Raw genomic sequence first — 22,830 nt, 5'->3', positions numbered from 1 at the left:
CGATTAGTGTGAATTATGTGTAAAAATACTAAAAACATACGATATATAATATAAAGTAAATCACTATTTATTTTATGTTTCTATTTATTCCAAGATGTACTTAGTTGTTTATTTTACATTTTATATAATAGTTCTTTAAAAATAATGGAAAAAAAAACATTATTATAAGTTAGAAAAATAGTGTAAGACGTACTACTATGTTTGAGACTTTTCGCATACACAAGATTTTGAACTACTTATATTCGAAAACAAATAAATTTATATCTTCGCCTAGAGCCTACTTACTGTTTTATTCAAAAAACTTGGTAAACGGAACAAAACGAAATCCAAGGAATGATTTTACAAAATCCTCTCATTATAAAGTGAAATCGGGGTTTAAAGTTTGTAGTAAAATAATAGTAACTAGATTTAAAACTAAAATACATAAAGATAGCGATTGGGTTTTTTATTTGGATAAAAAAAAACTGCATAATGTTTTGTTCAGTAATTAATATAGTTCTTAATTGATATGCAATTACTTACTGTTATATAACAAAGTCGTCTTTTCACGAAAAAAAATATTATTCTGCGAAGATATCCGAAATAGTCGAACCTAATAATTCTAAGTCGCGAGTGCAGTGACTATATTTAAAGCGGATCCTGCATGACTTGTGCAGCAATCTTTATTATTATTTATATTGCTATAAGCAATTGTATGGCGTAGATAGGTACTGCTTCTGCATAAATGCAAACATCACGAAATGTTTTCGCTCATAAATATACAAACATTATGTGTTTGAAAGTTGTAACCTACTTTCAATCAGAAAAGCTTATAAGTACATTTTTCTTCGTTAATGTTACTCCACAACTAAGGCAAATTGTATAGTAGTTTGAGTACAATGAGAACACAAACACTTTTGGATCTGAGTGTTTCTGTTGGTAATATAGTAACACTGTCTTCTATTATAATAGTATATAAATCCTACAATAATAGTATAATAAAAGTCAGTGTATAGTACATATATATATGAATTTAAAAAAATATATCATATAATATTATGAATTTAATGTTTTTTTTTAATATCTGTATCCTTATTTAGAATAGGTGTATATAGGTTTTATAAATTAAAAATAAAATGTTATAAATTTTGACAAAGACATTCGATTAAATATAATCTTATTTTTTAATGTATATGGCTATAATCAAAGAAAAGTATAAAATTGCTCTTTATTGAAGAATATTTTCCCTATATACATATATATAAATTGGTTAACCTTTTTTCCGGTTTTATTTAAAGAAAATAATTAAAATAATGTCATCATCAAAAGCCGTTCTCAAACGTCAGCAGCTACCGAAACTTATGGCTTGTATGACGAAGAACAGTTTAGAGAACCTCAGAAATCGAGCCTTGTTTAGTCTTGAAACCTTAGACGCAAAAGGAATCAGAAGGTAATACTTATACGTAATATTATAAATACTTAACTTAATATTATAAAGATAAAAGATTTTTTACTTTTTTGTTTGTTTGTACCCTATAGGCTCCGAAACTACTGGACCGATTTAACCATTACTTCGCCCAAATAAGTTAAACTGTTACGATGCTGTGCGATGCCACGAACACAGGCTATATTTTTTTTTTCAAATATTGGATAATGGAATAAGAAAATTGCAATAATGTAACCCAAAGTAGCAAAAATTTGCCTATAAAATTCCTTAATGGAAATTAAGAAAAAAATAATGTGTATGCTACATGTTTAAAGTACTCATTAATATATATAACTATTTAGTAAAGTCACAGTAGCAGCTTTTGTGTTCTAAAATTTTATTAAATAACGGGTGCAAACAAAAGTGAGTTGCATTAGTACAGCAGTATTAATTCATATTTTAATAAATAGTTTTGTCATCAGGGGTATTTATATGCCAGTAAAGTACTCTTTAATTCATTCCTCCCGGTTGGCGCAGTGGGCAGCGACCCTTCTTTCTGCGTCCAAGGCGGTGGGTTCGATTCCTACAACTGGAAAAATGTTTGTGTGATGAACATGAATGTTTCTCAGTTTCTGGGTGTTTAACTGTATATTATAAGTATTTATGTGTATGATATTAAAAATATTCATCAGCTTTCTTAGTACCCATAACACAAGCTACGCTTACTTTGGTGCCTACCTAGATGGCGCTGTGTGTATTGTCGTAGTATATTTATTTATTTATTCCAATTTAACTTAGAAGTCATCGCGAGTTTCAAAAATTTTGGGACTAGGTATACCGAAGCAAAACAGTTACATATGGTTAGAGATAGAACTTGTTTAAACCTACACCCTATTTTAAAAATAAGAACCAGAAATATCCGTTATACTACTTATTCAATAAGAGTAAAAAGCCTCTATTTACAATGTTTTTAAATATGAAGATTTTAGGTTTCATTGCTTCTTATTGATTTCGGGTAAAGGGGGTGTATGAGCAGTGCCTAAACTACAATTAGGTATAACCCTGATTTATTGTGGCATTAAAATCATAACTGCGCGTGAAATGCATTTCGTGACGTACAAGTATAGTGCGACCGCTAATCTGACTGGGCGAACTTTTCCACTATTGGCAACATAAACAATTTATGCAGGAATCATGCGATTAACGGATTCTAATATCCATCAGGATCACAATCGAGCTACAGGACTGCATATTTTTGCGCCACAAACGGGCTAGTGTGCTACTATTACAATGAAATGGCAAGTCATGGCCAGGCTATTAATAAGAACAAAGTTGTTTTTTGTGATAGACTTTTATAGGGTTATAAATAACAACAAGGCCAAAACAACCTCACATTATCTTGTCGATATCGTAATAGGGGTGTAAAAGGCAGGTCGATGTCGTAATTTTAAGAAAATGTCTAACTACGTAAAAAGTCTAATGAGCAATATACCTAACTGACGAGAGTCGTCTTGTTTCTGCTATTGTCTGTGTTCCTGGATCACCGGAATCTTCCGATGTATGTAGAGACGAAAGTCGTATGAACACTTCGAATCGTCTAGACCCGACAAATGACGCAGACCGGTGTCTGGCATCAGTGACAACGGTGGAAAACACACGGTACCTAGCCCTTCGATTAAAAACCCGCTTCCTAGAATAGTTATAATCCAGTTAAACCGAAGTAGCTTTACAATACCTATTTATTGAGCATTCACTCGAGATCCGAGAGACCTTGAGGGGATAGTAAAACAAATCTTTGGAAAAAAAATCTATAGGTAGGTATATATTAATAGATAGATAAGTTCCGTAGCGGACTTTTTTTAAACTTTTAAAGAGGGAAGATTCCGTCACACATCAATTTGGCGTAACTATAACCGTTTACGCATCGCATGCATCAGAAACTTATATTATAGCCTTCGTCAATATCGAATAATCGACTTTCCAACACAAAAATATTTTCCAATTCGAACCAGTAGTTCTCGAGATTAGCGCGTTCAACTAAATTCTTCAGCTTTATAATATTAGTATAGAAGTATGGACAGAAACGGTGTTTATATTAGTATAACGAATCTCAACGTTAATACAGCTATAAAATATACTGAATAAGTATAGGTTATTAAATATAATGGATGTATCTTAAAAAGTTTTCTGACATAGCTCAAAACTTTTTTTTATAACTTACAATTTAATTTCCATCCAAATTTATTTACATAGTACTTGTGGATTTAAGATATAATGTGCAAGGTACAATTTCACCCAAGAATCTATGATACAAGGCCTCGTACGATCGATTATTTAAGTATTGGTACCTACATAGGTACGTGCAATTTTTTGCGATTTATAATTTCTCGGTTCATCTAACAGGTGGTATGGAATAATTTGATTTAGCGAGGTCGAACGTTTGTTTACAGACGGAAACTTCCACTACACGAATGCCTTATATTGGAATTGAGAGAATCAGGTTACTCGGAATCATCCGATTATCTGCAGGATCTTATCTATGACAACATACAACTTTTAGCGGAAGACGATATAGGTATTGTTGTTGATTTGAGAAAAAGAGAAGCTTTCTTGGAAGATATTAGTGCTGGTTTAATGCGAGCTGAGAAACAGCGTGACAAAGGCAAGTTTTCTTTTTTGGCGGTGCAACGCAAAAACGACTGAGTGTGTGTATGTGCGTGTGTGTGTGTGTGTGTGTTTTAAGTCCGGGGATTTTTAAATTTTTAATACAAAGTTATATAAAAATGATCAAACAAGATCATTATGATATAACTTTATATCCTAATGATATTGTTTACGAATCTTTTTCATAATGTTTTCGCTGTGAAATTATAGTCACACGAAATCACTTACGTAGGTTTTTAATTATACTTTGGCTTGGTACTTCATAAGTATACCTACTGACAAAAAGTTGCTTCAGTTTCTTGCACACTTTTTTTAAACCTTTTAATCAGAGATCGGCTTCAAGATTGTTAGGAGTTTTTGTTCAACCGTATACGAGATTCAGTAAGGAGTATCTATAAATGACCTTGGCAGATGATCATTTAACTGACACTTGATTTTGATAAATAGCCAGTTATCAGAAAATAAATTTTAACTCGTATAGTTATATATAGTTATAATTTCTAATAGCTGACCGCAGAGGTGCTATAAGTACCTTGGTGTCAGCAAAGATCGGTCACATATTACCCATATAACTAGTTTTGTCATTTAATATGTATGCTAGTTGTAGTAGAGATCTTTATCGTGGAGCTCGTGTGAGGAAGTAGGTACTATTATGAAGCCGTAACTATTTCTGTGTTCCGGTCCGATTTACCTAAAATGACGCGGTTGCCGGTGTGATTACAGGCACTTGAGACTTAACACCTACGCCACAGGGAAGCACTTTGTAGCACTTTTTCCTTGCATGCCCTGCGAAGTGTTGCTCCGCTTATCATCAGGCAGCCCAAGTGCTTCGCTCGTCAATTATTACCATATAAAAACATAGCTAGATGGAAGGTGGTACTAGGATAACAGGAGTGGTCAGGTGCGGTCAGAATCAGGGCTATGGCCGCTCTCTTTTTCCTCCGCCGACGCTGCCTACAATGGCAATTTGTTTTGGCACAAGTTGCCATGCCTACCAATTAGGCGCACGATGTTGGATGGCCGTGTCCCCCGGACTCATCCTTGTATGACGCCTTAAAAGGCTCAGCTTATAAGGCGTCGTACAAGGGACGTACGACTTTAGGTACATTAGGTACATTATTATGTGAATAATTGCCTCAATTATATCTAGGACCATAACCTTTCTTTTTTGTCATAGCATTATCCGTAACTCCATTTTTACTTAAATGTAAACACTGTTGTCTGTGGGTATTACTGTCAGTTTACGCACACCGAGTGATTCTCCAACTAAAAATGTCACTTGTTTATTGTTTATTGCTTTTATAAGTGAACTAGCTGTTGCCCGCGACTGTTTGATTTTATTTTTTGATGTGGCATTAAATTTAGTTGTAGATCTAAAAAAAAATAAAGTATGTAGTATTGCTAAGCCTTAAATGATGGGTTTGCTGCTGTCCACTGAGAAGTTCTGTCCTCTATCTCCATCCACAATTCCACATTATAACCTCTATAGTACAAAAATAATTATTTAAATCGGTTATAATTTGTCGGAGTTATGGTGTAAAATCGTCAAACATTCCTCCCCTCTCCCAAAGGAACCAAGCTTAATGTCGGGATAAAAGGTATCCTATATTACTTCTAACACTTCCAAGAATATGTGTACAAAGTTTCATGAGGATCGGTTAAGTAGTTTTTGCGTGAAAACGTAACAAACAAACTTACATTGACATTTATAATATTAAGTAGGGATTAGTAGGGATATAAATAGACAAATTTTGTGCAAACACAATTTTTAACGCGCATGATATTTTTAAATCTCTTTTTATTATTAAAACGAATTAATTTTTTTTTAAGTTCTGTCTTGGACGTCCGCGTGTCTGTATGTGCGGATCCCGTATCTTGTGGTCACGATAACGAGCGAAATACTTCACTTATCGAGTTGTTTTTTTTTATCGGCTATAGTATTTTGAGGAATAGAAGCCTATTAATTGTCACGGTATAATTGGATCTAGTTTATTTATTATTTACAAATAATCTAAATTTTATTGAAATGAATGAAATTATGAGGCTGGCACTTTTGGATTTTCCAAGTATTTTATGTATACTATTATATTCTATAAGTTGGAGTACGTTACCTTAACCCAGCAACCCTTATTAGAGCAGTGGATGAAGTAATGCTCTGTACCTATACATGTTTCGTCTAAGTGAGGCGGTTTGTGTACATCGGTGGGTCATGAATTTTATTAATTGGTATAAATTACAGATTGTTTTGTTGCTACATTATAATTAAAAACGACCGGTACTTATGACTAGTCACTACGTTTTATTACTTATTAGAAACGCATAAAATTAAAAACATTGTCTCCAAAAACATTGGAAACGCCCTTCGTCTAACTTTACACCCGCGCAAATTGCTAGCACATGAACTTTTTCTCATTTTCACAGTTAATGGTAAACTTTTAGAACATTAGAGGTAAAATAATTATTGTCAACTGCTAAATGGAATGTAATGACTAACCGCCTGTTCGAGAATCACAACTAAAGTCGAGTGGTTTTTGATGTTTCAATATTAGTCGTGTACACGGTTTCTGTATGTTATTAATTCTAATAAAAAATAGATATTTACTAACATTTGTATGATAATTATTATGATAATAATTTGTAGGTAGGTGTAAACTGACGACGGAAATGTTTATAGTCGAGTTTTGATTTATAATCTCATTAAGATGAATACAATTAAATTGTTTATAAGAACAATAATAAACTGGTAAGCGCGGCGTTTGTCGACACCCAACGAGGTGGACAGACGACATGCGCATCGCAGGTAGCCGCTGGATCCAAGCGGCTCAGAACCGTGGAATTTGGAACTCCCTACAAAAGACCTATGTCCAGCATTGGACGTCTATCGGTTGATATGATGATGATGATAAACAATAATAATAAAGTTTTTTTCCAAAAAAATCTTAAATTATTTTAGTACTTGTTATTAATTTAATAGAATACGGCATCCTTTACGTCTATCTATTAACTACTTCCCTAGACCACCTGTCACCCGCAACTTCGATCGTGTTTCATTCGGTATTTTTAAAATCCTGGGTTCTCATCCGTTTCCTATCTCTAGCATGCAGGCTTTATGACAATTTTTTCCATGACGGTATATTAGCTAAACCGTATATGGCTATAATAAGTAAAGTGTATTGTATATAGTCCTGGATTCAGATTATTTCAGTGCCAAATTACGTAAATATCAGTTAACTGGCGGGCCGAACATAGTAGCAAAACAAACAAACTAGCATACGCACTATCACATTTAAAATATGACCAGCTATAAAATGAATTTGATTTACTTTTAATAAATACAAACGGCCTTTTTATAGTTGCTTCTTTATCGATAGTTCGTAAAAGGATACTCATATTTTTATTTTGATAGTATGTTATGTAACGAGTTCAGTACATGGAATTTCACGGACGAGGCAGTATTAGGAGCGCGAGTTGTAAGCGAGCGTGATAATGAAGCCGAGAGCAATGTGCCATACGCGTTGCATTTTCATTACACTTGCGAGGGAAAAACACACCACAACAGACACATATACAGGAATATCACTAACTTGGGGCCTGATTGACTATGATATCGGAGTCGTGACACACCGTGTGCGCTCCGCATCAAATACGACTCCTATATTACAGCAAAGTGGGCCCTAGACTGAGAGATAGGTACGGCAAGCATGTGGATAAATGGGGCACCGCCTCAGCACCAAGCGACAGCTAGTTGCGACGCTGATTTTCGGCCATTATAAATATTATGTTTTATATACCTTTACATGCTGATGAAGTAGAATAAAACTCTTGAACAATGTTTTCAGGGAATACAAAGAAGGAATGCTTAGAGCTATTAGCGTTAGCATTATCCTATGCTCAGAGAGGAAAAGGAATCTTGTGGTTGGCCGAGAAGTTTTTTCTAGCAGCGATAGCTGTATCGAGCCAATATTTGGTGGATGGAGGTCGACAGAAAGGCTGTTGTAAATATCACTACGCTTCGTTCTTGCTTGATAAATGTAAGTTCTTTAACAAACTTAAATTCCTAAACATTGATCTAAAACTAAAAGGCATCCGAACCTCCTATTAGAAAATTTCAGTTTTCATAACTTCATTATTTTATACACGGTCACTGATTATTTTTTTTAGTATTTCTAGATTTATTAATGTATAAAATAATCCCCTCTTTCAACGCCTCCACGAGCATCAGGTAACCGTTCAAAAATCATAATATCTTACCGACACAGAGGGCACAATCCTCCTCCCACAATGAGAAGGAAGTAGGCAATTAATTGTACAACACAGTCCACACGGGCCCTGTGCGGATTGGTTGACTTCATACGCCATTGTCTTCCTTCACCATTGAAGCAAGCGATATTTTAATTGCTTATAACCTGCACATCCAGTATAATCGTTTCGGATTTGATGGGGCTGCCGCGTTTCTGTAGTGCATCTCTGATGTTTGCTGAAGCTCGAACCAATGATTTTTATGGTATTATGAGAAAAAAGCAGCATCAGTGATGAGCAGAATGCGCGGAAGCTCCAACGGTATTCTGAATACGCTATCAGAAAAACAAGAAAATCCATTTAATCACAGCACTGGGTGGGCATACATGTGTCCTCTCAATGCTCTGTTAATAGAAGGTATGCCAAATAGCGTAGGTCATAACATAGCTTATAGGTCTTTATTTCAGTAATGCAATTCTAAATTATAATTAATTTTATATAATTTTTTTATAAATGGATGTCTGTAAATAAGTAAATATTATTTTTCTTATTTTTAAAACGAACACAACTTCCAAAGATAGTGGTGCGTGCTGGAATTCGACCTCGGTCCCCCAAAAAGGAAGCCGAAGTTCTAACCACTAGGCTATCAACGCTTCACTTCACTTTCTTTTCCTAACTAAGATAGGCCCAGTTAGTTCATCATCATCATAACATCAACCAAGTTACCTTATAACTATAACCTATAGAATTCTCATCTAGCTATTTCTCCAATTCACGCTGTTCTTTTATTTTAAAGATTGGCTATACATAAAAAATGACCGAAACTTAATTTATTTTAAGCGCCAAACGTAACATGGTTCGATCAATAATAATTAAATTTTTGTACGTCACTTCTTAACATACGAGTAACAAAAAAGCATACAGCGGATAATCTTCGTAGAATTATAAGCTTATTTTTAGGATTCGGACAGACATTTAAAGATCTATTTATAATCAACAAAAACATAACACAATTATGTATGTTGTTTTTCGTGTTACTACCTACGAGTTCCCATATTTTGATGCTCAAATAATCGTTTTTAAATGAACCAAAACAACCGGTTTTCTTTATTTTTAGAATCGTAGAACCGTATCGGTATCGGAACCGGGAAATCCGATACGTAGAGGGCCTTGATTGTCTAAAACATTCCAAATGTAGCATTTTATAAACACAATAAATAATGCAGAGTTAACAATATGAAAACTTGTTTAAAGAATGCCAAAAGTTTATGTCAGAAAACATATTTCGTGCGCAGCGATCGAATTTCACTTTTTGCAGCGAAATTCAGGACCTATACATTGCGATTAAATTGCAAGGCTCTCGCTGATAGTATAGTTTACCTTTATGACAATTTTTTTTCGCCCTACCGCATCGATACAGACGCCATCCAGCATCCATCAATAAAGTTGTTACCAGCACGGCTATTATGGGCAGGAGAGAATTATATCTCCGGGGAAAGGGTAAAAATATATCTTCTCCCACAGCTTTATTAACTCTCAGAGCACTGGCGCACAAGTAGAAATAATCTATACCTACTTATAATAAAACTGTAACTGAACGATTACGACCGGGGGATGCTTTATAATCAATACTGTCCAAAACAGAAAAAAAAAACTTTTATTTCATTTTTGTCTGTCTGTCTGACGGGCATCACGTGAAAACTACAACACGGATTTAAATACAATTTGGTATAGTGGTAGCTGATATTCCGGATCAACATATAGGATAGTTTTTATCCCGATAAACAATAAGTTTCCTGCAGGAAATGGGATATAATTTTTTATCAATTTTACTTTATAGCTCCGTTAAATTTGTACCGATTTTAACAATTCTTTTTTATTCGAAAGTACATACTATCAAGCATGCACCGTCTTATTTTAATAAGGATCTGATAAACATTGTCGGAGTTAAAGGACATAACTCTTCATAAATAACAGAAGTCGCAAGGCATATGGGACAACGATCGAATCCGTGTGTATCATCCTACTAAAATGTATGTATGTCTCAACTAAAATTATGACAACTAACTTTATCAGTATACCACGTATAATAATAAGTGAGGGTGCATAGCTAGCCACGATGATTATGATGTTAGTATCAGATCTATTCTCGCTTTTTGATTGACTAATACGCAGATGAAGTCGCGAGGGTCCGCTAGCATGTTATGTATGTAATATTAAATGGGGGTAAACTTCTTTTCCCTGTTCCCGTGCTTTAAAAGGTGGACACGTTAATTATATCTCTTGCCAGGGGATATAATCGGGGGATATAATTTTTTTTTCTTCTGCTCGTGCTAGCCCTGCCCTCCTGCCCTGTGCTTGGTCGAGAATACGTTTTTGTGGATTCTTCTACGAAAGCTCAGCGATTCTGAATTTATTCGATGCGATTGCATTGCTACATAATGAATCACAAAGTCACTAGTTACAACAGCAGACTTTTTTAATTCGTGCTTTGCAACTATTCAATACACAAAATCGCTATTGGCAACTCCTCTAAAATTTGAATAGTGCGATATCTTGGCAGAAATCTCATTACGTATAGAATTTTAGCCTGGCTTACGAATAAAGCCAAGTGATCCTTAGTCAAACATTTGACGGCCGACTGGCGGAGTTAGCAGCGAACCTGCTTTCTGAGTCCATGGCCGTGGGTTCGATTCCCACTACTGGAAAATGTTTGTGTGATGAACATAAATGTTTTTCAGTGTCTGGGTGTTCATCAAAATATTATAAGTTAAGTTTATGTATATTATTCATAAAAATATTAATCAGTCATCTTAGTGCCCATAACACAAGCTACGCTTACTTTGGGGCTAGATGGCGATGTGTGTATTGTCGTAGTATATTTATTTATTTGTTTAAACATGCTACCTAATCAAGTGAGTGATAAAACTTGCGTTTATCATAAAATCATCCTCGTTATTATCAAAGATTACCCAAACGGTTCTACCTCTGGGAGGAGACCCGTACCTTTTAGTGGTACGGGGCTTTCAGCATTAAAACGGTTTAGGTCGCAGTCAACACGCTGCTCGACTGCGAATTGGCATCATACAATACTGAAGTTTAAATTAGTTCCAGGTGCAGATCCCGAAGAGCCTTTTGTTATTTTAACTGAAGTCAGAGACAGCGCCATTGGTAAGGTAACTAATTCATATTAACCTAGGCACAACTATCGCACTAACAGTGATATTATAAAAAAGAAAACAAATTAGGTACCTTTTTGATGTGAAACATCTAGAGGCGGAGGGTAAACCTGATTTTTGGCGTGGCGACACAGGCCATGGCGACGCATCGCCTCGCTGTATGATTGAATAAGTATATTATGTACTATACGTTGATGAAAATACTTGAGTTATCACCTTTTTACAGAAATTTTTGAATTGATACATTTATGAAGAAAATAAATGTATATTAAATAAACAGTCATCATTTTCTGGAGAAAATTCGTAATATTGTATTTTTTTATCACGTCATATTTAGTTCCTGTCATAATCTGTACCTTTTTAAAAAATAATTTCGATGTTTCACATCTGCCGGGCGTCCCGTGACGGCTCACATTTTTTTTTGTTATTATTTCACTACAGGTTAGCCTTTGACTGCAATCTCAAATGATGGTGAGTGCTGATGCAGTCTAAGATGGTAGCGGGCGAACCTGTTAGGGAGAATGGTAGTCATACCTCTAATCGGTTTCTACGCGACATCACACCGGGACACTCGATCGCTTAGCGGCACGTTTTTTTCAGTGGGGCGGTAACTAGCCACGGCCAATGCCTCCCACCAGACCAGACCAGAGAGATTCAGAAATTATAAATTTCCAAATTGGCTCTGCCGGGAATCGAACACTACTTTAATACACAGCGCTCTCCGTTCCGCCAGGGTGGTAGCTATTTGTTTAAAACCGTATCATTTTAAATAAATGCAAATAGCATTATGCATATATGGGGCTGGCATTTACTCGAGGACAAAACTCCCAAAAAAATAAAAAGATTAAAAAATATATATATATTATGAATATGAAAGAGTGCTTTCACGCAACTAGAGTGCAGCAGTTGCTCGATTTTAGCGCTATGCAATCATTACAGCCGGACGGCATTGTGTGCAAACTGGGAAAAAGTACAAACCAAAATTAAAAACAATAATAGTCCTCCTATATATGAACACAGACACTTAAAGGTTCTTTGCACTACGGTGTACTATTTTCTAAAGGATTGGCCGCTCTATGAAGCTGAAAACGAGGAAGATGTGGTACCACCTGAAACAGTGTTCTCTGCGACAGCAATACAATTGCATCGGGTGTTACTAGATAAGGCGCGATCAGCTAGAAACAAAGATCCTGCAAAATCGGAGAGACTTTCTAGACTAGCTGAGCGAAGAGCCAAAGACGGTAAGCATATATTCGAACAACCAACTTCTAATCTCTGTCAAATATGTGCCGATTTCCTGAAAAAAATCTTGTTAAGCGTATTAATGTCAATTTATTATAATAATAAGTTATTGTTAAACGTGTTTATTTTTGTAGGATCTCTACAGAAAATATCTTAATCTTTTAAAAATAACTTATTAACAAAATATAAATTAAATTTTAAATTAAGAATATTGTCTTGTATTTTAATTTAATAATTATCATTAAAATCACTAAATAAATTTTTAATTTAACAACAAAAAAATTACTAGAAAAACGTAAAATTTGTTTTGTCGGTAGTGGCTGGCTCGAAATGTATTTTTTGCGTAGAATCGCGTCTTTTTCAGGAAATACACTTTATATTTGGAATTGAAAAAAAAAACAATTATAATAATACTAGACTTATTAAATTTTTTTATATAATCAAAGTTCAAAACGTTGGAACCGTTGCTAAGATGCTTGAAATGTATATATTACATACAAGTGTTTCTATTAACTGTTCGTGTTCGTACTTATGTATCAATTCCGTACCCGATCAGTGCAAATAGGATCCTATTACTAAGCCTCAGCCTGTACGTCTGTCCGTCCGTCTTGATGTCAGCCAGTTGTATCTATGTACCGTAATAAGCAGACATTGAAAATGTTCACAAAATGATTATTCCTATTCGCCGAGTACCAAATGAAAATAAAAAAGGATTAAGGGATTACAAGGTTCTTTGTGTTTTTTGCTCGATCATAAATATTGTTAATATATACTGTGTTTTGAGTGCAATTCAGCTTGGAATTGAGACTTCGTGTACAAGCCCTTGTCTGCAAGCCTAGCCGCGGCGGCAACCTCCCACCAAACAACTCCCGACAATATGTGAAACTGATGAATATCTTCGAATATCGATGATGGAACTTCTCAATGTGTCCCGATAAGTCACAAAACCCTATTCACCGCGTCCTTACTCAGTTTGCTCGGCTCATCAGCGTTATAACGTTATAACGACAGCCGTGGGTCCAATTTTTACAAATGGAAAATTTTTGTGTGATGAGCATGATTGTTTTTCAGTGGCTGTCAAGTGGTGTTTATATGTGTAAACATAAAAACACCCAAATCAGTATTTTCAGTACCCATAACAAAGTCAAAGTCAAAGTCAAATATTTCTTTATTCAAATAGGCACATAGATGGCACTTTTGATGCGTACATTACATGTAAAATATGACATAGGAGTAAGTTGATGGCGATAAATAAATTTGTCAACTTAAAAGTAAAGCTACGAGGGTTCCTAACGCGCCCTGGTCTAAGAAGAAGCCCACAACAAACTTAGCCGGTTGTTTTTTTTTTGTTATCACCATCTCACATTGTCCTTTAAAAACAAAAGCTATGCTTTCTTTGGGGCTTTGATGGCGGTGTTACAGACATCGCCATCTAGCCCCTTATCGTAGTTTATAATAATGTCAACCCATTACCCGTCCACTATAGGGCACAGGTGTTCTCCCACGATGAGTAATCCACCACGCTGGCCTAGTACGGATTGGTGGACTAAGCATAACATAATGACGTAAACTTTCCTTTAGAATTTGGCTCTAAAATGTTAACATTTTCAATTCAGACCGTTAGTTCCAGAGGTTAGCGCATTTAAACAAACAAATAAAACTATAAGCTAATTAATTGCTTTAATTTCAATATACCTAAAGCATTAATTCATAGATATATGAACGAAAAGTTTAGATATATTTCCTGGTGTCGTCGGTACGACCTTGCTTATTATAAATTAAAGCTATTTGTGAGCTGGCAAAAAAAATCTGAGCACATAACTTAATAATTGGTGGTGGAACTAAATCGGAATATTTTCAATAAAGTTCAGCACTCGGATATTATAACGCTAAATTTTATTGAAAAAATTCCATACCCCACCTTAATACTTAGGTATACTGTAGTTATAAATAATTTATTGGTAGTTAATGTATGTATATTATAATCGTTGATTGTTTGCCATTGAACTCTTCGTGGTCATGATTCGCACGTCGCGGTCACTCGGTTTTCCTTGTTCCTAGAATGTGTTCTAGTAGCCCTGATAAGTGCTATAAGTTGATCTTATTGAAATGTCGGTTAACAATATCATCAACATAGTATGAACTAAGGCCGTTACCCGTCTCTATATTGGAAAACGTTAAGCTTAAATAACAGATCGAATATCATTGAAGTTTTATAAGTATCTATATAAAAACAGATTTGTATTATAACCGTATTTATATCAATGGGATAAAAATATAATATGTTATATTGAGCTAAAATAAAGGTATAATCTATTGGACCCTATAGTTAAAGATTAATAGGTAGTTATTCCATCCTATTTAAATGAAATACGAACTTTAACCATTAGTTAGGTTAGGTAAGTTATTAATTGCAATTTCTCCTGATAGTAGGTGATGATTCAATCTAAGATGCCTTCTTCTTACAATGTTCTTCTTAGAAGTAGTTGAGCTTATTTGACAGACCGAGGCGGGGGAAGTACTAACGCTAAGCTTATTTCTGCCGCAAAGCAGCATTTCTGTGTTCCGGTCTGAGGGGCGTGGTTGCCGTTGTAATTACAGGCACATGAGGCTAAACATCTCATGTTTGTGTGCCTATCTCATGTCTTAGGATGATGGCATTTTATAGGATATGTTCCTTGCGCACTCTGCGTAGTGTCGCTCTGTTTATAGGTTATGTTTTAAAATTTTTATATATCTATATATATAAAAGAGAAAGTGTGTGGGTATGTTCCGTATAGGCTCCGAAACGGCTGGACTGATTTCAATGAAACTTCCAGGGAATCTCCGGATCGACCTGGCAAATAATCCTGTAAAGTTTGGTGACGATCGGAGCACTCCTATTTTTGAACTGTCAAACTGTCAAATACATCTTTTACTTACTATGATGATATTCTATTGTTGGGTGTACATGGGTGTAGATAATGATCTTCACCCGCTCGAGAAGAGAATAGAAGAGAATGAATAGGGAAAGAAATAAATGATTTAATATATTATGAGACTTAAATTATAAATTTACTGATGTAAGTTTATTGTTTAAATAATATAAAGCAAAATCTAGCCCGGCGAAGCGGGCTGGGTACGCTAGTATTATTATAAAAAAATAATCAGGGACAAAAAATGCTTCTGACATCGTCACTGGTTATGATCAATTACTTTAGGTGGGTAATTTACACCCTGTTAACCTTGTCTGTTATTGTATTAACCAATGCATAACTGGGTCGTTTTGATTCGTTCTCGGAGGTTAGATGACAATCGTTTCATGGAAAACTTGTCGCATGGTAAATATAATACGTATATATGTTGGAATAATAAACAGATAACCGGGAAAAAGGTAGAATTTATCAGAGTACATATTATTATTATACTTGAACATAGCAGAGGCCTGTTATGAATTTCGAATTTTTAAGTATTGATTTAACCTCGCAAGAACGTTGAAACTCATCCACTCTTTTATCAACGCTAGATCGCTGTGCGATATTAAATTGAATCAAATAATTCGATTAATTTTAAGTCCATTTTTAATTGTTATTGGGAATATATACTTACTTTTCGCTTTATGTTTGTAAATGGAGTGTTTGGCGTTGAATAACAAGACAGCTTTTGCTTTGGTTTTTAAAAGTACTAGAATTACATAAACCTGTATAAATTATCTCACTATTGTTTCAAATTAAGGTTTGATAAGTCATTTTGAAGATAGATTAAAGAAGAAAAATATTTTTTTTAACTATAAGTGTATATAGGTAAGATATAAAAAAAAATCAAGTTACGGGTGCTCTAGTTCACAAAATACCTACTTGGTACCTAACCGTATTATTTTTCAGCAAATGATATACCAAAAACGGCCGAAGCGATCCTAGAAATAGGCATCAGTCAGTTAATTATGAATAATTTGAATAACGCTCACAAGACATTTTTAAAAGCATACAAAATTTACGAAGCGGACGATAACATTGTGGGCTTGTGCGATTCAAGAATGCATTTAGCTGCGGTAATGCAAAGGTTAGTCTCATTTTATTTGTACAAAACATGTATACATCACGGTGACTGACAACACTGGTGTGTTGTAACTGGAAACAACGCACGCCATACAACACGTGTAGAGTCAAATAAAATCGCAGTACTACTTATGATTTTTGTGGTTTAACACCGGCTTAGCCACGACGAGAATATCGGATGGGGTGTTGTAATGTAATGTTTGAAACTGTGATTATACGATTTTTACAATTACAGTTAAATGCCGTTAGAACTCAGATAAGGAAAACTAAATAAAATCAAAACTTCTTTAATGTATTTATTCCGCTTATCCTACAATATTAAATGGTATAGTTATGCAGGTGGCTTTATAACATATCTGGTTCTACCATTTTACCGCAGAAACTATAACATAGATTAAGTTTGAAGTTAATCTTTAATTTTGGACAGCAATTTTTTGATGTACATGTATGGTCAAATATGTTAGACTTCACACGCCTTTAAAAACACTGCGGAGAACTCGAAACATAAAGGTTTCCTCACAATTTTTTCCTAAAGCGTTAAATCAAGTGCTATTTAATTTCATAAAATGCATATGATTATTTTTCCGACCCAAATATCGACCAATAGAATTGCACCATTCGACGTCACGTGGTACAACCTACATGGTATTATACTGATAATTTTTTGAAAATTTTTTCTGGTAGTTGCTATATATATTTTGCTATATTTATTCATTATGAAATTCTTATTTGTTAACTGTACATTTCGTCTCATGGTGCAATTCTATTGGCCGACATTTGGGACGGAAAAATAATCCCCTGAATACCACACGAGCTTCAAAATTATCTGGCAATTCCAAATTTTAAGCTCTTGTGGTATTATAAGTGAAAATTAGAGGTATTTACTGGGGATCGCAATTGGTCTAGCCTTAATCTCTAGGCTAACACCACTTCATATCATCTAAATAGTATATAATAGTAAATAACTCGTTCTAGACTAGGTGACTATGAAACTTCAGCTAAATTGCTTACTGAAATGGGCGCGTTGGCGATGGAACATGGGCTCAGAAGGCAACTCGGTCGAGCGCTACATCTTCTGGGCGAGCTACACTTACGCCGAGAGAAGCCGGAATTGGGCACACAGCATCTTACCGAGGCGTTCCAGTGCTTTATGGGCTTCAATTGGCAATATGTAAATCAGCGTATTTGTTACATAGCTAGCCTATGTTTCCTTTACCGGATAAATCAATTATCAAACAATTAAAAATGAATTTTCAAGAAATAGTATATTAAATACCTCTATTGATTGTTCATGAAGATGTAGATACAATGCGGAACGGCGAGAACCGGTTTTATGGGTTTAAATCGACGATTAATGCGTCAACTTTAAGTCGTCAATGAGGATGCCAGGTGAAAATGGAATAACATGGAGGGGCTCAGAATCGTCAACATCAGCTTACCATTCATTTAAGTTTCTCTTCGACTGTTAACAAATGATGAATATGTTCTAGTTCCCATTTAGACTTCATTTCCTTAATAATATAATCAACTCGGTGTTACTTTCTTGGGGGATATTTCTCCTATAGTCGGTGAAATTTAAACCAATGACAAATAGGAGTACAAATGATAGTAAATCATACAATCTCTATTCTCAACTTAAACAGAAAATCACTTGCAATCAATGCAATAGTTTTCTACAATTAAATATAATGAATGGTAAATGTTTTGAAAAATTGGTTAAAAGCAGGCGTTACTTTGCGGAAGTCTTAATTTGCTATAATCTGCGGAAAGGAAATTAAGGTCTTCTTTCCGCAAAGTATAGCAAATTAAGCTTAATTTTTATTGAAAATGTTTTTGTTTTTTTTTTCTAAGTATTATATTTGAAAACAGGCTACACCTGAGACTATTGTTAAGAAAACAGTGAAATCAATATCAAGTAATTTGGATGTAATTTTCAAGACAAACGAGATAGAAATTTATGAAGAGGAAGCGGAACAATCTCGATTAATGCACGCAATTTCGGCAGGTAAATATAATTAAAATATATTATCATTAAATCTTTATCATCATCATCATAGTGTCAAACCTTTACTGGTCAACAAAAGGCAGAAATTAGCAGTGCTTAGGCCGTAATCTACCGCGCTGGCCAAGTGCAGATTGGTGGATTTCGCATGCCTTTGAGAACATTATGGAGAACTCTCAGGCGTGCAGGTTTCTTTACAATGTTTTCCTTCACGGTAAAATAAAACATTTATATTGGTTAATAGCTACAACACACATGGTTATCAGCTTATTAATGGTTTGGGCATACAAGATTGACTGTGCTCAGCAGTGACATGCTAACACGCTGCTGAAGATGATGATCTGGCAATGATCTCAGCCGCTAAGACCGGGGACGAAAGCTAATAAAAGCCAAATTTGGACTTTGAGTACAAACAATGTTAAAAGTAGACTGAGTGAGGTTATGTTCCATCATCAGAAGTGAAATGTGGAGGGGGGGGAGGGGGAAAGGGAAAAAAAGGGTGCAGAAGCTCATAACTTAAATTGAAGGATGGACCCTCCTAAGGTAGGGAGAGGTGCAGGTTTAAAGTCGGGATACCACAGTAGCATGCGAAAGCGATACTGTGGTGTCCCGGTAGGACGTAGACGGTTCGGCTGGGTTTTAGTGGTTATTCTGCCCCCGTGTTAGCGAGTCCCACATACCGTTCCGGAAACAGGTTAGATAATTTCTTACCTGTCTACGGGAGGAATGCGTCAATGCATTTCCCAGCGCAAAAAAAAACAATAAGTCGTAAAACAAAAGTTGTTAGTTTTAATTTAAACAACTACTGACCGAGAGCTTCCTGGTATTTTCTTTTAACCCTGTATATAACACAAATATGCATATTTGAGGAAAGTCACCATAGTAACACATTGATCATGATAAAACAATATGACCGAGAAAATTTCATGCGTACTAATTCAGATCAAGGTACCTGCTTTATCTAGTACTTGAGAATTCAGTTTCCTGGTTGTGTTTGCTTCTTTGTTTTTATAAAAAGCCCACAAAGTATTTAATTACGTTATAATTTTTTTTTGTTTTAGAACTAAAAAAATGTGTTCATTCAAACGTACGCAATATCTTTGATCACTTATATAAGTTAACCCTGGGGTTGACTCGTATTAAATATGGATCTCAGGTTGATGCAACATACCATAACCTTCCTCAATCTTTTATTGGGGAACGTTAGGTTTGAAAACGCATTAATAATATATTTTTTATTTTTGTATTTTTATTGTATAAATTGACGGACCTAGCAGATGACTCATCTGATAGTAAGTGGAAAAACTTCGCCTTTAAACAGAGCAACACTTCGCAGGGCAAGGCAGGAAAATTGTATCCTGCCCTGTGAACATTAATCTGAGGGGAAAGTGCCTGTATTTATAAAATTTAAAGTACTAGGAACGTAATTTTAAAATTGGTAATTCCTGAGATTAGCGAGCTATATATTTACTTCCACCAACAAATCTTTCATCTCATCATAACGTAACTAAAGTTTAATAAATATAATCAGCCTTTAAATAATCATTATTTTATTTCATTATATTAATTCCGCAATGACAAGGTAGATTGGAAGCAGCCAGCCTCAATCTCTCTATTGTAAATGTTGATGTTGGAAAAGAGCAACTACTGAGTTTCTTGCCGGCTCTTCTCGGTAGAATCTGCTTTCCGAACCGGTGGTAGAGTCACTACAAACAAACATACTTGACGTTTCAAAAGTGCTTATAAAGGCCTACTTGAAATAAATGAATTTGAATAAATAAAGCAGGTAATATTTTATTTTGATTGAAATTGTTTTCCAGGGCAAGAAATAATGGCATCATTTTTTAATTTGCTAAGGGTGTCTGGTACATGCTCTGTGGCGAAGGTTAAAACAATTGAGTGGAAATTGTCCCGGTGCCAGTGGTGGCTGAAGAAAGCGCACCATGATCTGGTACCCTGTATTTGTCCGCTACATAACCGGACGCCGCTGGATGTTTTAAGGTATCTTATTATTTCTAATGGTTTTATATTCATAATTATTATGCTTTTTATTTATTATTTATCTATTTACGAAGTTAGGAAATTAAGAAAGAAGCATAAAGATTGGAGTAGAATACCAAAGGCGGTCTTATCGCTTAGTAGCGATCTCTGCCAGGCAACCTTATGATTAGGACATCATATAACATTTTTATCTCCAACAGCTAGATACGGGCCACGCTGCTCTTGCGGGTTGGATTTATGGATTATTATCATATCTTAGTGATAACAATCGGGATTGATGCTTTCAGAGTCCTTTGCCTCACGCAATTCATGACTTGCGTAATTTAGTTTTTAATATTGCACATCAATTTAGTTCTTTGCACTTAGGAACATAGTGCCCGGTAAAAGGTACTTTTGTTTTTTGTGGACCTTTGTAACAAAATGATATTATTGCAGGTATATAAAATAAATAATTGAATAAAAATAGGAACTACACACACTCCTTGCACATTTTAAAAATGCTATTTTGTGTCCTATTCTTTTGAACTAAGGGCTTTCTTACTGAAACTTCGTCCTGAAAACCCCCTTTGTAGTTTCGGAGTATATATATGTTTAAAATTAGATCCGTATTACTTGATACTACTTCTTTGTCGTGCACTCTTGACAGAGTGGTCGTGGCTGCTGAGATGAATTTCATGGCGTTAGGCATCATTGGATTGCACGGCGGTGGTAGCGTGTCGAAAGCATTCCACCACAGTTGTCTGGGTCAACGATTTCACCGTATCCATCCAACGAGTAGGTGACCGCCCTCTAGCCCTTTTTCCTTCAACCTGTCCTTGCGTATAACTCCGGAGTTAACAGTGCCGAGGCTCGAACTCGGTTCCCCGAAAGGTAAGCCGAAGCCTTACGCACTAGGCCATTACCTCTTTGTTAAGATGTTTATGAATATGATTTAATAAATAGCAGTTACATTCAATGTTTGCAAATTTTCAGGATGCAAATTGAGGCACATGACGTGGAAAAACACGCCTCCGAAGAAGAAGTTGCGTTACTCGGCAGAACTGGTACTGTCCAAGACATGACAAAACTGCGAAGTAGTTTTTATAAAGATTAGAAAGTGTGTATGTTTAAAATGTATTCAAATAGACTTTGAATGATTTAACTGTAGGCTAATTAATTTGGTATGCTAATCAAACTGGATTAGAATAACAATTAATTCGAAAAACAACTAGGTACGGTGTTTTTCTTTATAGAAATTCGTGTAGGTACCAGCCTGGAGTCAGGTAATTGCCGTTGTCCACCCCGGGCCTCTGATAGAACGATAAGCTTGGTTAAAAGCCTATGGTTGCCCGAACACACGTCAACATTATTGACAGTATGCAGAATATTTTCAATAAAATTCATCGGGTATCGAAGAATTGAAGTATTGGTATTAATACTGTCAAAACTATCATCAATATTTATTTTTATTATTATTATTGAATTCTGTATTGCATACACAAAAATAAATAAAAAAGAAACACGTAAATGAATTTAAATGTTAATGTCATATTATTCTTTATTCTTGTTATTATCCTTTATTTCCGTAAATTCCTATCGCTTGACATACAATAGTACTTGAATAACACATAATAGTAATCGATACCCATACCGCTATCCTCATATGTATAGGAGAAGTGTGAATAGGCTAAGGTCTAAATCCCGCATTCCTATTAGAGAGGAGATCAGCTATACCCACGTTTGGAAATTGCTATATCCATAACAAGCCAGTTCAGATATGACAATGCTTATGAAACACACGTAGAAATTATACCCTCCTACTCCTTATATTGCGGTAAAGTTGGTTAAGTCAGGTTCATACAAGATAGATTGCCTTTGACATATTTTCAGTCATTGAACTGTAAGACAATGTGAGGGTTTGCCATTCTATCCCACTACGTGACCCTTACGTAATTGACATTCCATGCTTGTTCACGGTGATGGAACATTTTTTTTTTTTGCGTCTGAATGCGTATTTTTTTTTGTTTTATATCTTGTTAATTGGTTTCTACGTCTGTAGTTTTATTAATATTGTCAGATTGT

General features: G+C 35.1%; 1 protein-coding gene across 1 annotated transcript; it reads left to right on the top strand.

The window, feature by feature from the left end:
* Positions 1–1,292: 1,292 nt before the first annotated feature.
* On the top strand, positions 1,293–22,756 carry LOC120624163. Its single transcript, XM_039890537.1, has 10 exons — positions 1,293–1,429; positions 3,856–4,067; positions 7,909–8,100; positions 11,417–11,484; positions 12,551–12,728; positions 16,593–16,770; positions 17,742–17,937; positions 18,636–18,771; positions 20,589–20,769; positions 21,742–22,756. Exons 1-10 carry the CDS (start codon positions 1,293–1,295, stop codon positions 21,860–21,862), a joined length of 1,599 nt encoding a protein of 532 aa, XP_039746471.1. The 3' UTR covers positions 21,863–22,756.
* Positions 22,757–22,830: the final 74 nt, after the last annotated feature.

This window comes from Pararge aegeria, chromosome 5, assembly GCF_905163445.1.
Source record: "Pararge aegeria chromosome 5, ilParAegt1.1, whole genome shotgun sequence".
Taxonomy (NCBI): Eukaryota; Metazoa; Arthropoda; class Insecta; order Lepidoptera; family Nymphalidae; genus Pararge; species Pararge aegeria.
Note: the sequence above shows the minus strand (reverse complement) of the source record. Positions and strands in the feature narration are given on the sequence as shown.

Excerpts from the sequence above, each read along its gene's own strand:
- LOC120624163 (XM_039890537.1), top strand. The coding sequence starts at position 1,293 with ATGTCATCATCAAAAGCCGTTCTCAAACGTCAGCAGCTACCGAAACTT. Across the intron at positions 4,068-7,908 it reads TGAGAAACAGCGTGACAAAG|GGAATACAAAGAAGGAATGC; the intron begins GCAAGTTTTCTT and ends CAATGTTTTCAG. Across the intron at positions 11,485-12,550 it reads GAGACAGCGCCATTGGTAAG|GATTGGCCGCTCTATGAAGC; the intron begins GTAACTAATTCA and ends TATTTTCTAAAG.